Source organism: Cetorhinus maximus, chromosome 5 (genome assembly GCF_964194155.1).
Source record: "Cetorhinus maximus chromosome 5, sCetMax3.hap1.1, whole genome shotgun sequence".
NCBI lineage: Eukaryota > Metazoa > Chordata > Chondrichthyes > Lamniformes > Cetorhinidae > Cetorhinus > Cetorhinus maximus.
The window spans coordinates 21,425,724-21,446,459 of NC_135883.1; the positions used below are offsets into that span (position 1 = coordinate 21,425,724).

Sequence of the window (20,736 nt, forward strand, 5' to 3'; positions counted from 1 at the left end):
TCGTCTTTTATTTTGAAAGGGTAATGGTACTGCTTAAAAATGTACATATACTTACAGGAATCTAGCTGTCCTTTACTAACCTAATAAGCCCCAAATTTTGGAGCATGTTGCCCTGTTTTGTGTGGAAATTGTGTTTGCACAGAGAGTGTTTAATCACTTGTAAACTGCACCCACTGAAGCATTGATAAACTTTACTCCACTCTAAAGCAATTCTAGTACAATGATCAATTTCTTTCAATGTTTGCAAAGCTGTTTTTTTAAACATTGTTTCATGTAGCAATTGTTCAAACTGAATAAAAGAAAGGAAAGATGCCATTGGAATGGACTATAGAGTCTTCCTATCTGCTGCTTAGCACATTGCGAATTCCACTTAAACCTCATCAATTCGGCTTTTTAATGTTCCATAGGTGATATAAAGTTGATTAGTACAGGGTATATAGATATTTTTTAAATAATGCATGCTGAGTTGCGTTACTGGTAGATTTGTAAGGATTGGACTACTTCTTGAACTTAATTTAAAAATACTTTTTTTGTATGAATTAACAAATTAGAAATGAATAAATCAGTGCAACATTGAACACTTTGCAGGAATTGATAACCTTGTGGAGATTAATGACAAGTTGCTGATGAGGTTGTTGCCTTTTATCTACCTAGTTAAATATGAAGGGTGCAGGTTCAGAGAAGTTGGTTTCCAGTGCAAAGGCGTGGAAGGAAAAATTGTATGCTGGATTTGATGGTGATTCTGAGCCGCACATGGACTGGGTGTCACACATGCTCTATGGGAATGATGGGAGGGAGTGGGTGGCTCGAGATTGGGGAAAGGGGAAGTTTGCACAAGTTGGCATTAGAGGTGTTTTACATCGGTCACTTCTCTTCTAATGTTATCTTGTGCTAGTAGATGAAATTGACAGGGACTGTCTTGGTAGCTGCATCATTTTTTGTGGCATTTAATTGACCACAGTTCCCTGTCTCATCTGTTAGGAAAAGATTTACTTTATCAAATCTGGTAGGATAGGGAGCTGCATTAATAAGTCAGAAAAAAATATATAATTGGTGATGTTTTACAGGTAAGATGACTAGTAAAAGAGTTGAAAATTACAGATGGAGGCACAACTTTTTTTTAATGGGGCTTTTTAAAATCAATTAAAAAAACACCATTGTATTTTATATGATTAAGTTACTATATTTATATTCAGAGTTATCACCACATACTGTACTCTATTAGAATCTGCAGACAGCTTAAATCTGAGATGGCATTCAACATATTTCCTGAATATTTCCTTCATGCCAATGCTGCTTGTGCTCTGCAAAATTTTCCTCTTAACGTGTTAGATGATGTTGTGACTTTCATGGGGATAAAAGGTCTTCTAAAGTATTTTAAGTGGCTTGGTAATATGTATTTATAGTAACTAATTCTGATGACTTAGCATTAATTTCTAACTTTCTATAAGGGTGGTAAAACTGAGAAAGGATTGTTCAAACATGGGTTATGGCAGGAGAGCTGTACTGAAGACTATTTCTGCAGGCATGACTATCCTGGTCTCCGAAATGAGGTGGGCATGGGTAGGGGAAAATATGATCCTAAGTGCCTCATGTGGTATGGATTATTTTGTGGTAATTTGAACACTGCTGGTATTCTTTTCCACTGGTATGAGTTGTCAGTCTAGAGATTAAAATAATTAGCACTGTACATTATCTCCATACCTTTGATAGTTTTTCAAATGGAACACTAACTGAAACTACTTGGAGTATAATAAATGCTAAATAATGACCAAAGAGTTGCAATTAAATTCACTGTTGGCTTTCAGTTGGGAAAAGCCCTTACTTATATTAGCTGGTTAGCTCCACACGACCATACATGGTTACCTCTTGTAACAAGATTTTACCGTAAAGTTTCAGGCTGGTATGTAGCGTGAGGCACTCCATTTAAACATTCTGCTGAATTTAATCCAGTAAAAGTATAATTGGTCACTTCTGGCACAAATCAGCTTGGACCTTGTTGCCTAACGCTAGTGCAATTAAATTATTTAAAGTTTTATTATTATGCGATGAATTGATTTAAAAAGTTTAACATCCACACTGTTCACTGAGAAGAAAAAACTTAATGGGAATAATTTCTGAAGAAGAGAATTGTCTACTGACTGACAGCCTACATATCTTTGGACAAAAGTCCTATCGCCCAGTTCAGTCGTCTAGATCCAGAGGCAAAATTATATATATATATATATATGAATAAGAAAATGAAATATCAAAGGTTTATCTTGGCCCCTACCAACATTGGCATTGTAAAGAATAATTAGTCTAAATTAATGTGAGGTAACATTGATCTACTTAATATCAAAGAAACTAATAATTTGCATTACCTGAATTGCCTCATTAACTGACAGGTCCAGAGAGACAGGTTTGCATTTACTTTATCTAAAAGTACATGATGTAAATATTTAAAATTAGGTAGCAGCCATATATACTGCAGGCTAGACTATTTTACTAAACCCATGCTGTAGCATAACAGCATTTAATTCAAAAATCGCTAAAGCATTCTTGTTTGAATCTGAATGAATCTTACTCTTTTGAATCTGAGTGAATCTTACTCTTTATAAATTCACCTTAGTGTGAAATTACACATGTAAGATAACTTGCTTCATTTGACCATTGAAACTTGTCATTTTTGTGTAGATGCACAACCTACAGATGGAGAGCGGGAGATTTGGAACCAAGTGAATGCCGTGCTGCAGGATTCTGAAAGCATTCTAACTGAGCTGCAGGCTTATAAAGGGGCTGGACAAGAGATAAGAGATGTATGCCAGCAATGTTCATTCACATTAAGTGTTGATTAATTTTGAGCATGAAAGCGCAGAGTACTGATGATTTGTTTTGATTTTATAAAGATTAATTCCACATTTATATATGAATGTATTTCTACAGAAATTTATAGAATGAATCAGCTTTTTATTTGACTGTTTTTAGAAAGCTATGCAGCCTGTTTAAAAATACTCATCACATGGAATGAAACATCTGAAGTACTATGGCTCCGTCTGTCCACACGGAAATGTGATTAGGATTGTTTATCAATGTCGTACATCTTAGGAAAATATTCAAGTACTTTAAACTGGTGATGTTCTTTTCAGGGATTTAATATATAGTCTACTTCTTTATAATTAATTAATGTTCTACTATTGGGAATAAAATAATAACATAGCTCAGATTTTAAACTGAATAAGAAAAACTAATATTGACATTAAAAACAATGAACATTCTATAAAATTGTCATATTGCATTTCAAGGTACACATCATGTAAAGTGTTGTCACAAATTGTTAGTAGCCAAAAGTCCCAAGACATAATACTGTTGTGCAATATAACTTTTCCCCCAGGCAATTCAAAACCCAGGTGATGGTCAGCTACAGGATAGAGCATGGAGTTCAGTGTGTCCCCTAGTTGGGAGGCTTAAGAGATTCTATGAATTCTCTATAAGATTGGGTAAGCTTTTGAATTTTCTATCTCTTTTGTCTCTATACCAGATAGGTAAGTATAGCAGAGCTTCTCTTCCCTTATTTATCTGATGCTACATAGAATGTCACATTTACTTTGTAGAGTTGCCTCCGATGGGTCACACTTCAGATGCAATCCTGTAAACCAAATTAAGTAACATCACTGTCATTAGATAGTCCAGAACTCCCCTGGAAGATGGGTTTTTTGGGTGACAGCAATGGCAAAAGTAAACAGCTGACACCAGTCACACTTGGGTTGGGCTTTCCATCTTGATTGTGCAGGCAAATCTCTCAGCCTACCACACAAATCAACAGTAACCTTTCATATTGCTAGTCTGTGCAAGTATTGCTCCTGCAATCAGGGAAGATCCTAACCAAGCTCACAATTAAGCTGCACTTCACATTGTATAGCTGATTTAAAGCTGTGTTGCTGAGTTGAGACTGCAGCTAGTCTCATGTCTGTGCAGCTGTTTGTTATTGCTAAATCTGCCTAAACTGGAGCTTTGGATAGCCTGGTTTCTAATGGCAATGTCTTAAACTCATTTCATTATAATTGTTTAATTTTAGATTGTGGTTAGAAAATGTGAAAGGAGTTTGCTATTTATTTTTATATTCTCAACACAGAAAAAGCATTACAAAGTCTTTTGGAGTCTTTGACCTATCCACCTTACACACCAACTCAACATCTGGAACGTGAGCAAGCTCTAGCCAAACAATTTGCAGAAATTCTGCATTTTACTCTCCGCTTTGATGAGCTTAAGGTTAGAAATTCAAGCTTGCCTGTGATTTTTTAAATATATTTTACAAAAATGCAAAAATAATGGTAAATTACAACACTCTTTTGTTTTCTTGCCTTAGATGAAAAATCCAGCCATCCAGAATGACTTTAGTTATTACAGACGAACAATTAGTCGTAACAGAATTAACAATATGCATGTGAGTAGACTATCTTATAGGCCACAATGTAATTAGTGAAATAGGTTTACACATCTTTGAATTTAATCTATGCTCTTTTTATTCTGCTTGAGCAGTTAGATGCTGAGAATGAAGTAAACAATGAAATGGCCAACAGAATGTCCTTATTTTATGCAGAAGCTACGCCAATGCTAAAAACATTAAGTGATGCGACAACCAAATTTGTATCAGAGGTACGTATGCCAGATCAGTTACTGGACTAATTTATGGTTCAGTAATAATTGCCTTATTTTCGATCATTATAGCATCTGAGCATTAACAGTACTTTTGCAGCTATGGAAAAAGGAGTTTGCTATTGGACTATGCCCACAAGGCAAAGAACTATGCAACTATTATGAATGTCACATAGCATTGAGGCACCATACCTCCAGGTGGCACACTGGATTGCTGCACCAGGAATTGGTGAAGTGAAAATTAATGATTCACGTGTTTGGAAGGCAAGAGATGCATCAAGACAATTCCCAGCAAAAGGAATAAGGAGTGAATTAGTGGCTGAGCTATTTAAAGTTACTATTGGTAACTTTTTATGGGGCAGAATTTTCCTGTCGGTGACCAGGGTGCGGGGCCCGCTCGCCGACACGTAAAACGACATGCGGTGACGTTGGGCGTGCGTCCCAACATCACTGCGCATCGGCTGCCTGCCCGCCAAACTGTCAAAGGCCTATTAAAGGCTGTTTAAAAACTAATTAAGACAATTAAATGAGCTGCCCATCCAACCTCAAGGTTGTCATGCAGGTGAAGAGCCCAGGCGGCCTTCAGAAAAAACATGAAACCTCATCCACGGGCGAGATGAGGTTTCATGAGGGATTTAAAACGTGTATAAAATTTTTAACTAAAATTAATTGACATGTTCCTGCTCATATGACAGTGTCACATGAGGGGACATGTCAGGAATATTTTTAAAGTTTTCAAACTTGAGCCGAGCTCCCTGAGGCAGCACTTTACCTCAGGGAGACCTGTGCGCTCTTTCGTGCACGTGCATGAAAGAGCGCACTCCCGGCTCAAGGAATCCTCCCTGCCCGCACAGGAGTGCACAGCGCTTCCAGGTGGACGTCACACTGGGCGGGCTTTAATTGGCCCGCCCACATAAAATGGCGGTGCGCCCCTGACCGGGGGTGCCGATCGGGAATCTGCCCGCCAGCACCTGCACAACCAACCCCAACAGGGGGGGAAATTGCTGGCCCTGATATAGAAGATCACTCATCAAGGAATTATTGCCGGGGATGAGGAAACCTCAATAGGGAAGATAAATAACTGTGTTTATAATGTACTTTACTCCATATATATTAAAAATCACAAATCCAATTAGTCGATGTCGGTTGTCCCTCGATTCAAGGATGACACCTACTAAGGGTCGCAAGTTTCTGCCATGGGTTTTCATGTGACTGAACAGGCTGATTTTTAACCCACGGATCTTTGTGCACATGGGGCAAGATGTCCCACAAGGTAGTGGAATCTGGAGTACACAATTTGCTTCTTTTTCTTTCTTTCTCTGCCTTATCATTAAGACATTGTAACTCAAAGCATGATGCAGCTTTTTGGGCATAAGAACATAGGAAATAGGAATAGGAGTAGACCATTCATTCCCTCGAGCCTGCTCTGCCATTCAATAAGGTCATGGCTAATCCTCTTGTGTTTCGATTTTCACATTCCCATCTAACCCCGATAACCTTTGATTCCCTTGCCTAACAAGAATCTATCTACCTCTGCCTTGAAAATATTCAATGACCCAGCCCCCACCACCTTCTGAGGCGGAGAATTCCAAAGTTGCACAGCCCTCTGAGAGAAAAAAATTCTTCTCACCCCTGCCCTAAAAGGGCACCCCCCAATTTGAAAACAGTGGCCCCTAGTTCTGGACTTACCCACAACAGGCAACATCCTTTTGACATCCACCTTGTCAAGGCAGTTCAGGATCTTGTATACTTCAATCAAATCACCCCTCACCCTTCTAAACTCCAGTGGAAACAAGCCCAATCTCTCCAACCGTCCCTCATAAGACAACCCACTCATTCTAGTAAACCTCCTTTGAACTGCCCCCAATGCAGGTGACAAGTTGGCACCATTTTGAACAGTTGGTAGTAAGTTCCCTGTCATTAATGTTAATGCTGCCGTGCTTCAAGGAGAGCCTCAGAGTGCACTTGTAGTGTTTTCTTTGCCCTCCCCTAGAATGTTGGCTACTTGAGAGTTGAGAAAACAGGTCCTGGTGGGGGAGATGCTTTTTGGCAATATGGACACAATGCCCAGCCTATTAAAGTTGATTTTTGCAGGAGCTTTGCCTAAATGCTTGTGGAGCTGGCTTCAAGAAGGGCATTAACATTTGTTCGATGGTCCTCCCATTAAATCTGGAGGATGCAGCAGAGAAATTGTTGATGGAATTTCTCTAGAGCTCTTAGGTAAAGTTGATACACAGTTCAGATCTCTCTGCAGTGTAGGAGGGTGGTGACAATAACTGCTCTGTACACTAGGACTTCTGTTGACTTATGGAGGCCTTTGTTGTCAAACACTCACTGCCATAGTTGTAGAAGGCTGCGTTGTCACAGCTAACTGGTGTTGGATCTCCTCATCAATGGTGGCCTTTTGAGAGAGGTGTTCAACATACTCCACAGTCTCTACTTCAGTGAATATGGGCTGACTAGGTGAGGGTTAATATGAGTTTCCTTTTGGCAACAATCAAGGACAGCCTGAGTTTCTTGTTTTCAGAAATGAAGAGATTAAGAGTACCTTGTAAACCTGGTGGAGTGGGCAATGACACTGCAGGTTCATGCAAACTGTAGATAACTTATGTCAATGGTGGTCAGTTTAATTTTGGCATGGAGGCAACAGAGATTAAAAAGTTTTCCATTTAGGAGGTGTTTAACACCAGAGGGCAGTTGATCTTTGATAAGGTGAATAGCCACTGTCAGGTAAATTGTAGTATGTGATCTATTACAAAGCCTTGCTTGATCCCAGTCTGGATTTTGAAAGCATCTGTTTCAGATCTCCCACTCATAAGAACATAAGAAATGGGAACAGGAGTAGACCATTCGGCCCCTGGAGCCTGCTCTGCCATTCAATAAGATCATAGCTGATCTCCTTGTGTTTCAATTTCCACATTCCCATCTAACCCCGATAACCTTTGATTCCCTTGCCTAACAAGAATCTTCCTGCCTCTGCCTTAAAAATATTCAATGACCCCCTGCCTCCACCACCTTCTGAGGCAGAGAATTCCAAAGTCGCACAACCCTCTGAGAGAGAAAAATTCTCCTCATCTGTGCCCTAAAAGAGTGACCCCTAATTTTAAAACAGTGCCCCCTAATTCTGGACTCACCCACAAGAGGGAATATCCTTTTGATGTCCACCTTGTCAAGGCCATTCAGGATCTTGTATACTTCAATAAAATCACCCATTACTCTTCTAAACTCCAGTGGAAACAAGCCCAGTCTGTTCAACCTTTCCTCATAAGACAACCCACTCATTTCAGCTATCATTCTAGTAAACCTCCTTTGAACCGCCTCCAATGCATTTGCATCCTTCCCCATTGCCTTGAGCTCTCCTAAGTGCCCAGCTGTAACCTCCTTAATAATCGATTCTAACAACTTCCTCATGACAGACCTCAAGCTAACTGGCCTATAGTTTCCTGTTTTCTGCCTCCCTCCCTTCCTGAATAGAAGGGTTATATTTGCTATTTTCCAATCTGATGGAACCTTTCCAGAATCTAGCGAATTTTGGAAAATTAACACCAGCGCATCAACTACCTCATTAGCCACCTCTTTTAAGACCCTAGGATGTAGTCCGTCAGAACCTGGAGACTTGCCAACCTGCAGCTCCATCAATTTGCTCAGTACTGTTTCTCTAGTGATTAAATTTCACCAAGCCCCTTTCTCCTGTTCACCTCCTGATTTGCAGCTGTTAATGGAATGCTTTTTATATCCTCTATAGTGAACACAGCAGCAAAACATTTGTTCATTTCTTCTGCCATTTCCTTATTATCTACTTTTAACTCCCCACTGTCACCCTCTAGAGGACCAACACTCACTTTACTTACTCTTTTCCTTTTTAAGTACCTTTAAAAACTTTTGCTATCTGTTTTTACATTTCTAGCTAGCTTTCTCTCATACTTTAATCTCTTTTTCCTGATTAACCTTTTAGTCATTCTCTGCCATTCTTTATATTCTGTCCAATCGTCTGTCCTGCCACTCATCTTTGTGGAGTTGTATGCTTTTTCCTTAAGTTTGATGCTTTCCTTAACATCTTTTGTTAGCCACAGATGGTGCGCCCTTCCCTTAGAATTTTTATTTATAGTAGGAATGTACTTATTCTGAATACTCTGAAACCCCTTAATTTTCTCTCATTGCTTCTCTATTAATCTATCCTGTAGCCTAGTTTTCCAGTTCACTTCAGCTAGCTCAGCTTTCATCCCCACATAGTTGCCCTTGTTTATGTTTAAGATACTAATCTTAGACCCTCTGTTCTCCCTTTCAAACTGGATGTAAAATTCAAGCATATTGTGGCTGCTGCTACCTAGGGGTGTCTTTATTCTGAGGTCATTAATTAATCCTGTCATGTTACATAATACCAAGTCTAATATAGCCTGCTCTCTCGTTGGTATCAGAACATACTGCTCTAAGAAAGTATCTTGAAGAACTCCTCATCCAAGCTACTTCTGCCAATCTGATTTTTCCAGTTTATGTGTAGATTAAGATCACCCATGATTATTACCACCACACACAATATTTTCTCTTGAATACTGTGTCATATAATGTGACTACTGTTAGGAGGCCTGTAGACGACTCCCACTAATGAGTTATTTCCCCTACTATTCCTCATCTCCACCCAAATCGATTCTACATCCTGACCTCCTAAACGAAAGTCATCTTTAACTATTGCAACAATTCCCTCTTTGATTAACAGTGCTATCCCTCCACCTTTACCTGGCTTCCTATTCTTCATGAATGTCATGTACCCTTCAATATTAAGGACCTAGTTTTTGTTTTCCTGCAGCTACGTCTCCATAATTGCTATCAGATCCTATGTATTTACTTAAATGTGGGCCATCAATTCATTTACTTTGTTATAAATACTACGTGCATTCAGATAGAGAGCCCTTAGTTTTGTCTTTTTGTTATCTTTGTAACATCTAGCCTTGACTGCTGATGCATTCTTGGTTTTTTCTCTCTGACCCTTCCTACCATTCTCTGACCCTCATTTCTCATAATATCATTGTGCTCTCCTGTTTTGACACGACACCTTGAATTGCTACCTCTACCCAGTCTTGATCCCTCACTCCTCTTGTTTAGGTTAAAGCCCTCTACTCCCCTAGTTTTGCAACTTGCGAGGACATTCACCCCAGCACAGTTCAGTAAACCGTCCCAATGGTACAGTCTCTGCTTTCCCCAGTATGGAGCCAGTACCCCACAAACCGGAACCCACTTCTCCCACACCGGCCTTTGAGCCATGCATTCGTCTCTCTAATCTTATTTGCCCTATACCAATTTACAAGTGGCTCAGCTAATAATCCAGAGATTATTACCTTTGAGGTTCTGCTTCTTAATTTGGTACTTAGAGCTCGTCATACTGACTTTGCAGAACCTCTTTCCTATTTTTACCTACGTCATTGGTACCTACATGGACCACGACAACTGGATCCTCCCCCTCCCACTGCAAGTTCCTCTCCAGCCCTGAGCAGATGTCCCAAACCTTGGCACCAGGCAGGCAACAAAGCTGTCTGGACTCTCTTTGCTGCAAAGAACGACATCAATCCCCTCACTATACTATCCCCTACTACCAAGACATTCCTTTTTGCTCTCTCCGCTTCAACAGCTTCCTGCACCACAGTGCCATGGCCAGCCAGCTCATCCACCTTGCAGACTTTGCTTTCATCCACACAGGCTGTGAGCACCTCAAACCTGTTTGACAATTGCAAAGCCTGTGGCTCCTCCCCTGCTGTCTGCTCGATCCCATTACCTGCCCTGCTGACAGTCACGTCCTCCTGTCCCTCATTGCTGACCAAAACAGATGTCCCTCAAAACAGGTGCAATGTAAGCCATCATGAAGCAATTGCAGGATTGTGATGAAGTTTCTTGGGCATCCAAACCTTTGAAGTACAATCCACAGAGCCTCGTGATTTACTGATTCAGATGCTTTGGCTAATTTGGTGAATGCAATGAAGAGTTTCTGGCGTTGTATAACAACTCAAAAAGATCATCTATTAAACTGCAATACATTTAATGTTACAGGATGTAAGGAGGCTACAAAGGGATATAGATAGGTGAAGTGAGTGGCCAAAGTTCTGGCAAATGGAGTATAATGCAGACAAATTGTCCATTTTGGCAGGAAGAATAAAAAAGAAGCATATCTAAAGGGTCAGAGATTGTAGAGCTCTGAGATGCAGAGGTATCTGGGTGTCCTCGTGCATGAATTACAAAAGGCTAGTATGTAGGTAGGAAAGCTAATGAAATGTTATCGATTCATGCGAGGGGAATTGAATGCAAAAGTAGGGAGGTTATGCTTCAGTTGTACAGGGTACTGGTGAGACTAATCTGGAATACAATAGTATTGGCCTCCTTCCATCCTTTATGGAAGGATATAAATGTGTTGGTAGCAGTTCAGAGAAGGTTTACTAGACTAATACCAGGAATGAGCAGGTTGTCTTACGAGGAAAAGTTGGACAGGCTGGGCTTGTATCCACTGGAGTTTAGAAGAGTAAAAGGTAACTTGATTGGAACCTTTAGATCCTGAGGGGTCTTGTCAGGGTGGATGTGGGAGAATCTAGAACCAGGGGTCACTGTTTAAAAATAAGGCATACCCATTTAAGACGGAGATGAGGGGATTTTTTTTTTTCTGAGGGCTGTGAGTCTCTCTTCCTCAAAAGGCACGAGAAGCAGAGTCTTTGAATATTTTTAAGGCAGAGGTAGATTCTTGATGAGCAAGGAATGAAAGGTTAATGGGGGTAGGCAGGAATGTAGAGTTGAGGTTCCAATCAGATCAGCCATAATCTTATTGAATGGTGGAGCAGGCTCGAGGGGCCGAATAGCCTACTCCTCTTCCTAATTCATATCTCCGTACATTCATTAGCGTTAACATTCCTAGTATTTTTAGCAGTATCTATTCAAAATTCTAGTTATTTAGAGAGGTAATGTTGTTTTCCACTAAAGGTTTTATGTGTTTCTGAGTATCCTACAAGGCTGTAGCACACTGGTGCCTGTCTCTGGAAATTGACACATGTCAATGAAAAAGAAAGAGCTTACTGTTTTTAAAAAGAAGCTTTGTTCACATGCTCATGTGACCCAAAAATACATCACAGCCAATCAAGTACTTTTATGGTGTATTTGCTGTTGATATGTAAGAAAACACAGCAGTTGGACTGCATATAGCAACGCCCACAAGCAGCAGTGAAATAGACCACCAGATCATCAATTTTTAGTCATGTTGGTGTTTGAGGGATTGGTCTTGGCCAGGAGAGCTCCCCTGTTTTCCTTTGTGTAGTGTCATTAAATCTTTTATGTTCACCCGACCAAACAGATGGGTTTTTGTGCAGCCTGGTGGATGTTAAAACAATCAACAGTGCTGCACTGAAATGTCAGCCTAGTTTATGTGCTAAACTTCTAGGGCAGAATTTTGCCGTCGGCGAGCAGGGGGCGGGACCCGCTCGCTGACACGTGAAATGACGCGGGATGACGTTGGGCGGAACCCCCGACGTCATCTCGCCCTGTTTAAATTTTCAGAAAGGCAAAATCAGCTGTGGGCCCGCCGACTTGTCAGTGGCCAATTCAAGCTATTGACAAGATCATTTAAACAATCAAAGGACCTGCCCTTCCAACCTTAAGGTTGGCGGGCAGGCCAGGAGCCCCGGCGGCAAATAGAAAAAACATGAAACCTCATCCACCGGCGGGATGAGGTTTCATGCAGGGTTTTAAAAAGTTTAATAAAGTTATAGTGTAAATTATGAACATGCCCCATCTTATGTGACATTGTCACATGAGGGGGACATGTTAGGGAATTTTTTTTTTCTATTAATCTTTTTCAAAGTGGAAGCGATCTCCCTGAGGCTGCACTTAGCCTCAGGGAGATGTGTGGTCTTTCGTGCGCATACGCAAAAGAGCGCACTCACTTTTAGGGAATCACCCCCCACCCTCCCCTCCCCCCGCCTGCACAGGAAGCGCATAGCGCTTCCCGACGGACGTCATGCTGGGCAGGCCTTAATTGGCCCGCCCAAGTTAAATGGCAGTGTGGCCCGCTTTTCCAGCGGGGATCGGCTCCCGTCCGCACGACAGGCAGAAAATTCTGCCCTTAGAGTGGGGCTTGAACCCACCACCGTCTGACCCAGGCGGGGGTACGACGACCATTGAACCTAGTTGGCAACAAGCTTCATTTGTTTCTTGTAAGCGATCAAACTACTGCTTTGGATAGAATTAACTCCATGATGTTACCCCATGTTAACATCATGGGCAGAAAGTTTAAGAGCGGTGGCACTGAGGCCAATTGGGGGTGAGCCGCCATTTTACGTGGGCGGGTCAATTAAAGCCCGCCCAGCGTGACATTCGCCAGGAAGCGCTTTGCACTCCCTGGGCGGGAGGGGATTCCCTGAGCCGAGAGTGCGCTCCTTCATGCATGCACACGAAAGAGCGCACTCATCTCCTTGAGGCTAAGTGCTGCCTCGGAGATTGGCTCTACAATAAAAAATCTGAAAAATAAGAAAAAAAAATTTCGCTGACATGTCCCCTCATGTGACACAGACACATGAGTTGGAACATGTCTATTACTTTTACATACACTTTAATTACATTTTTAAAAACCTATCTGAAACAACATCCTGCCCGTGGATGAGGTTTCATGCTTTTTCTAACGCTCACCAGGGCTCCTGGCCTGCCCGCCAACCTTAAGGTTGGACAGGCAGGTCCACTAATTAGTTTAATGACTTTGTCAATGGCCACAATTGGCCATTGACAGGTCGGCGGGCGCACAGCTGATTCTGCTGAGCCACCGCCGACCTGTAAATTTAAATGGGGCGGGGTGATGTCGGGAGTTCCGCCCGACATCACCGCACGTCATTTTACATATCGGCGAGCAGGCCCCACCCCCCGCTCGCCGACGGGAAATCCTGGCCCAGAGGTTGCATGTTTCTTTGAGATTATTTGCAACTTGGAGAATTATATGTATGAAGGACTTAATGATCAGCATTGGAATACTTTTTAAATCAAAGCTAGGAATTTCAGTAAATCCACTGTTCCAGGTTCCTTCCATTTTATCCTCTAAGAACTTACGTCTTGCAGTGAAACCCATACACTTACTTTAGCGACTGTCATTGTTAATTAGGTCTACCATATCTATATTTTTTCTTATGTCTGTTAGACCTCAAATGAAAATACTTACGTTCCCAGTGATTAGATTCAGAGTGCACTATCCACATGCCTAATCAGGTATCCTTCTTTATTATAAGACAGAACAGATAGCTTTAAACAAATTAATAAGCAGAAAAAAAGCATTGCTGTGAATTCCCATTATAAAAATTAGAGGCTTTTCTATTTTGTATCATTTTCCTTATCTGCAAATTTTGGAAATTGAGCTGAAATTTAACAAACGATCTTAGCCTTGGTAGTTCAACATGTGCTCAGGGGCCGTAGTCAAATTTGTCCCCAAAATGGATAATAATCAAAGTGGTTGATATCTACAATGATTCGAAGTAATTGAGAATTAAGTGTTTTGATTTACCATAGTTGGTGATAAAGTAATAAGGAAAGCTGAGTCCCACAATGGTCAGTGAATGCTCTCTTAATATTGCACAATATTCAGGACTGAATGGTGTTTTAAATTAGAATTGTTTTTTTTATGTATTTTAGAACAAGACTCTGCCTATAGAAAATACAACTGATTGTTTAAGTACAATGGCTAGCGTATGCAAAGTCATGCTGGAAACACCGTAAGTATTTTATATTTTTAAATTATTGTAGCACCTCTCGTTGATTAGTCTTCCTATTAGAATTGAGGTCATGTTATACACACTGCTTCTGTCTGCCTCTAAAAGAGAATCTACGTAAATAGTGGTGCATCTATGACAGATATTTTGTACATTGCCCAAAAGACCTGGGGCAGAATTTTCCCGCTTCACGCAGCGTATTATGTGGCGTGACGATGTTGGGCGCTGTTTCCGACGTCATCAAGGTGGTTTCAGATAATACCATGCGCGGGCAGGTAAAAAAGTCAAGGACCCTCCCGCGTTATTCAAATATCAATTTAAATGCATACTGAGGCAATTAACAACCACTCTGACTGAAATAATGCGGTCAGAAGGCAATAATATGCCTTCAAAGTCAGATTCCTGTCAGGTGGGAAACCCATTTTTTAAAGAGCTAGCTTGGTTGGGCAGGTTTTTAAACTACAGCTGAGAGCAGACCTTGCAGTTCAGACACCATTGGCTGCATGGTGCGCTCATTTCACAGGGCATAGAATTTTGGATATTGTCTCTTCAGAATGTAATACTGTCTCTTCAGAATGTCGCTCCTCTCACTGGGAGGGGTCTCCTGAAACCTCATTTAATATTCTGTCTGTAACCCAGGAATGAGCGGTGTCAACTCTCAGACACAGATGGGGATTATGCTCTCAGTACGAGATGCAACCTCCAGTGAGGAGGATTAGGAGCAGGAGGAGAAGGGCAAGAGGACTAAGGGATCAGAGGGAGACCCAGGAGGCTATGGATCCAGAGGATGGGGTCAGAGTAACACCAAGCCCTGATGGTCAGGAGGAGCCTCGAGAGCCTCATTGGAGGCGCAGAAGGCATTATGCTGCACCTAGAGTATACAGGCAGCAATTCAGCTGCCTGAAAATTAATGAGACTCGATGCCGAAGACGACTGAGCCTCCAAGGGCAACTGCTGCAACCCTTTGAGAGATGCTGGCTACAGAGATTTCATCAAACTGCCTTGGGGGCCACCCGATGCCTGTCACCCTGAAGGTCACGTGGTGCGGAACCTTCCGTGATAGGGTCTTTTCAGGCAGCGTCCAGTGACCTGACAGGGATAATCCAGCCGTTTGCACACCATTGCACCAAGCTGTTTACGAATGCAATGTCCTGGAGGGCCGGCAGTTACATAGTTACACACGTAGCCATCAAGGCTCCTGCAGGGGACAGCCCTGTACATTCATTATATTCTGCGGCCACAAATGGCGAGTCATGCAGCTGTGTGCCAGATACTCGGGCAGCAGCCACAACGCCTATATCCTCAGGAATTCTCAAATTCCTGACCTTTTCACCAGCTTGGATGCATTGGAGGGTTGGCTTTTAGGTGGTAAGTGCTATCCTGTCACGAGGTGGCATATTCATCTGTGAGTGTCCCAAGATTTGAGAAGAGGTACAATGAGAGCCATGCCAGCACCAGGGCCATAGTTGAAAAAACATTGGCCTCCTCAGGGAGTGCATTACAGTACTCCACCTCATAGGTGTCCCTTTTCATTCAGGGAATGTGGGCATCGCTGGTTGGGTCAGCATTTATTGCCCATCACTAGTTGCCCTTGAGAAGGTGGTGGTGAGCTGCCTTCTTGAACTGCTGCAGTCCATGTTGTGTAGGTACACCCACAGTGCAGTTAGGAAGGGAGTTCCAGGATTTTGACCCAGCAACAGTGAAGGAACGGCAATATATTTCCAAGTCAGGATGGTGAGTGACTTGGAGGGGAACTTCCACGCGGTGGTGTTCCCATCTATCTGTTGCCCTTGTCCTTCTAGATGGAAGCGGGCATAGGTTTGGAAGGTGCTGTCAAGGAGCCTTGGTGAATTCCTGGAGTGCATCTTGTAGGTGGACCGTGATGGTTCTGGCCTGCTGTGTCCTCCACAATATTGCAATACAATGAGGAGAGACTCTGGAAGGTGAGGAAATTCCAAAATTAGATCAGTCATCTGAGGACGATGATGAAGATGAGGCCAACAAACACGGTGATGCTGCTGGGAATACCCCTGGCTGCAACCAGGTAGATGGCCAAGACACCAGGGACACCCAGGTGCAGAACCTTCCTTCGGCGCAGGACGATATTATTCAGCCCGTGATATGTAGTAAGATGTGCAAACAGTTATTCTAAGCTTTTTTGACCTTTGTTTTTTATATTCAAAGAACAGAATCATCCCAGATTTGCATAAAATGTGTTAGCAGGCGAGAAAAAAGTCATTTTACCTGCCGACCGCAATTGCGGTTTTTGCACTGTTTTATCCCATTCCTGGCACATCACGCCTCATTAATAATGTATTCCAGGAAACACACTGGATCGCTGGTGAGGCGGCCTCTGATTCGCCCGCCCCGCCGTTGCCTCAGGCCTTCAGTAATCTGGGGCACCCCTGCACAGAGCTAACACCCTGTAAGGGATCAGAAGGTGCTGCAAAGTCATGGCTGCCAAAGGGAGGGAACATGCTGCCCCCAAATTTAGCAACGCCTCCCTCAGGCATCTGCTGGACACAGTGGAGGTTGGCTGCGAAGTCCTCTACCCCCACTCTGGGTGAAGACCAGCAAGCAAGGTCACCAACCCAGCATGGAAGGTAGTGGCAGCGGTGGTCAGTGCCAACACCCTGCAAAAGAGGACAGTCATGCAGTGCAGGAAGAGGATGAATGCTCTCATCTGTTCCTCCGCTCTTCTCATCAGTCTCAACTCACACACTTACAAACCCATCACACATCCACAGGGAATCTCGCACACTGCCAGTTCAAGGGACATCACCATTCATTCTTTCACATCGACCTTCATCTACCTTCATCCCATCCATGGCACCACTTACTACCCACACATGCCAGGCGTCCTACTCATCTGGCCTGGCAGGCATCCTGCTTACACTTTCTCCATCTGTATTCATGCAGGACAAGCTGGCAGACAACAAAAGGGAGAGGTCGCAGACTGGTGGAGGAATGTCCGACACTAAGGCCCTCAGACTTTGAGAATAGAGCCATCCAGCTGGCCCACGATGATCTGGATAGTTCCTGTGCTGACGGTGACGTCGGCGGTGCTCAACCAAGTGAGGATCCAGCAGTGTAACATCCATCAGACAACCATGCTGAGAGTTTGCTCTCCTGCCGTGCACTAATTATCTCTCTTTGTAGACATATCTGGGAAGCAGCCAAGGAGGCCATGAGCCAGGACCTCGCGCAAGCCCTGGAGACAGCTTGGAAGAGGAATCTGATAACACCCGAAATGAAGTCCCGACACAGTGCTCACCCACACCCTTCACCAGCTCAGAGACACACGCCTTGGCGTGACGTAGTTCTCAAGTAGCCTCGGGATCACAGTCTGGTGAGCACTTCACACTGTCTGATCCACAGCAGGCAGCGGCAGGGACTTCCGAGGTTTCCAGCATTCTGAGGACTGCTGGAGGTCAGAAATCTGCTGATCCCGAGTCAGGTGAGGAGCCTCTGGACTTCTTCATACCTCAGTTGCTGGACCTGTAAAGGCAAGCTCGGGAACATCAGGAAGGGATGTCCGCTGCACTCCACAGATTTCAAGGGACAATGGAAGAGCCTTCAGTCTGAGGTGATAGCGCTGACATGCCAATGCACTGAGGTCAACACTGGTAGGATGGCAGCTGCCATGGAGACCTTGGACCAGGACATCGGTCCTGCACAGCTGCGCGGGCTGAACTCCATCACTGACACCATAGTTGGCCTCTAGCAGTGCCAACGCAAGAGGAGTGCAGGACAGCTCAATCTCACTCCAACTTCCCCTTCTCCTCAAGGAGTCAGTCGGGGTCCCTCTGGCACCGATAGGGAGGAGGATCAGCAGGTGCACGCTCTGGGGCCATCCACCCAGGTGACTCCGGGAGTATCCAGCCCATCTGAATCCCCTCTTCCTGTGATCCTAGCAGCTCCAGCTCCACTGGATGAGGAGCGTGCCACTGCCACACAGCAGGCTGGGGCCCTCGACATCTCGGCCCTTCAGAGGACACCCGCCAAGGTCATCACAAACAGGGCGTTGTAGTCAGTAGGCTGCCTCCACCTCCGATGTTTATGTCGGGGGAGCACCAAGACATGGCGGCAGGGTTAGGAAGGTTAAGAAGATGTAGCTGCACAGCGTGGGCACGGGTGTTAATCACTTGTACTTAATGTTCACTTTTGTAGATAAATGTCAAGAATGTCTCTTTGCCAATGGCTCCTTGTTATGATGAGCAGTGTTCATGTCACTTAGATGTGAAACCTTGAATCCTGCACAAGATAAAAGGGGCGTCTCAGTCCAGGACCTCTTCCCAGTGCAGTGTGTAACCTTCAGACTAAAGTGATGGTCCGGCTTCACACTGACGGAACTCTGTGACACCTGCCCACGACATTCTGGCAGCAATGACAAGCACCGTCGAGGTGCAGGCATCACTAATGTATCCAGGGAGTTTTTTTTCTTTTGGCTGAAGGCTGACAAAGAATCAGGTGCATTTAAAGTTTCACAGCTGCGTCTCCATGATATGACCCTGATCACAGAGCGCAGGCGAGCTGCCCTCGGCCAGACAGGAGTCAGACATTCATAGAGGCTATGTGAAGATCTATGGAGTGTCCTCATCTGCATGTTGTCGTCGTCATTCTCCTGGAATCTAACGACTATTAGGGCCTCTGCTGTGTCTCCATGACAGGAGCATTATCACTGAGGGTACGTGCACTGCCATCAGCCACATAGGAGTCAAATGTTCACAGATACAAGGTGTGGACGTCAGGACTGTCCTTACTGCATCTCGTCGTCATCATCCTCCACAAATCTTGTGGCTATGAGGGCCTCCTGAACGCGCCTGCCTCTCCTGGCCAGTGTGATGGCCTCAACGCCAGCATCCTCACCTTCGAGGACCTCATCATTGTCATTCCCTTTGATGTCCTCCTCATCGGAGGATATGTGCAACTCCTCTATCCCCAACTCAGCCAGGTCCTCCCCACCCCCGTTGCAGCGCCAGGTTGTGGAGCGTGCAGCAAGCGTCGATGATGCGTGACACCCTCTGCGGGCTGTATTGCAGTCCTCCACCGGACCTGTCGAGGCACCACAGCCTCATTTTCAAAATGCTTATCGTTTGCTCTACCAAAGTCTGGGTCCCAGCATGAACCTCGTCATACCGTTGCTCTGCTGAAGTCTGAGGCCACCGCACGGGTGTCATCAGCCACGTCCGCTGTGTGTAGCCCTTGTCCCCAAGGAGCCAATCCTGCAGCCTCTCTAGATCCTGGATGATGTCAGGGATCGGAGACCGCTAAGAATGTTGAAGTCGTGGCCACTCCCTGAGAATCGTGCGCAGGCCTGTAGGATGTGTTTGTGTTGGTCACACACCAGATGAACATTTGGTGAGTGGAAGCCCTTGCGGTTGATGTAGTTGACCGCTTGTTGCCAGAGATCTAAGCTCCAGTTGCTCTGCTGCCCCCTAAAATGCACATTAATTTGCAGTCTGCACCTGAGGGGTGATAAGTTCTTGAGCATTTAGTAGCACTTCACGCTTTTATGTTGCTTGAGTGGACAGAAAAGCTCAGAGGCCCAACTCCAAGCATGTCAACGGAGCTGCAGCTGAACGGTCTCGGCTGCAGAAGAATGCTCACTTTGGACGTGCCCCCCGGCATGTGCTTGAGCGCTTCCTTCAGCCTGTGCTGCCTTGCCCCACAGCACCTGCATGTGCTTGAGTACCTTCTTCAGTCAGTGTCGCCTTGCCCCCCCAGCACTGGAACCCTTACCCCAGAACTGCACTGAAAACCCAATTGGGAAAATGCAACTTGCCTGGTGAATGCACAACGCCACTTCCTTGATGCTCTAAGGGTGATGCTCTGAAGTGCTGCACAAGGTTGTGTGCACTCATCTCCAAGTTCCCCTCGAAGGTCAGGTCACCAGGTGCACGCCTTCTAATGGCAGTCGTGAAGCCGTTATGAAGCCACACCAACGTGGGCAGTAAATTTGACGTGGGGGGCAGGTGAGCCAGACTGATAATGAGATGCTAATGTTTTAAAATTAGATTCCCAATGTGCGGCGGCGAGCAACTTGGCCCCCCCATTGACGGGTGGAGCAGACAATCACAAACTGTTTTCATAACGACACGAAACCAGTTTTTGGCTTTCTCGCTATTTTGTCATCCCCCTCCACCCACCATGACACCCGACGCCAATGGGGCCAGAAAACTCCAGCCAAAAATGTACTAATAGCATTTGGGCTTAAGAACTGTGGTGAATTGCAGTGAATTATGGAGAAACAGTCTATCATAATGAGTAGCAATATGTACCTTAATTTACCAGTTAGAAAATCAATGCATTAAGCACATTACAATCTTTTGATGACCTAAGGTGCTATATCTATGCTTGTGTGTGTTTCTTTCTT

General features: G+C 44.1%; 1 protein-coding gene across 7 annotated transcripts in view; it reads left to right on the top strand.

Annotated features, from left to right (window-relative positions):
* LOC144680519 (CYFIP-related Rac1 interactor A) overlaps positions 1–20,736 on the top strand; it is a 144,037-nt gene that overhangs the window by 114,186 nt on the left and 9,115 nt on the right. For all 7 annotated transcript variants that reach the window (XR_013576570.1, XM_078541588.1, XM_078541589.1 and 4 more), the window contains 6 exons: positions 2,677–2,798; positions 3,374–3,479; positions 4,115–4,251; positions 4,349–4,426; positions 4,522–4,638; positions 14,284–14,363. Coding sequence is in view for 6 of the 7 variants with exons in the window: in XM_078541588.1 (XP_078397714.1) it covers positions 2,677–2,798; positions 3,374–3,479; positions 4,115–4,251; positions 4,349–4,426; positions 4,522–4,638; positions 14,284–14,363 (640 nt within the window). In the remaining variant the exon portion in view is untranslated. The remainder of the gene's footprint in view (positions 1–2,676; positions 2,799–3,373; positions 3,480–4,114; positions 4,252–4,348; positions 4,427–4,521; positions 4,639–14,283; positions 14,364–20,736) is intronic.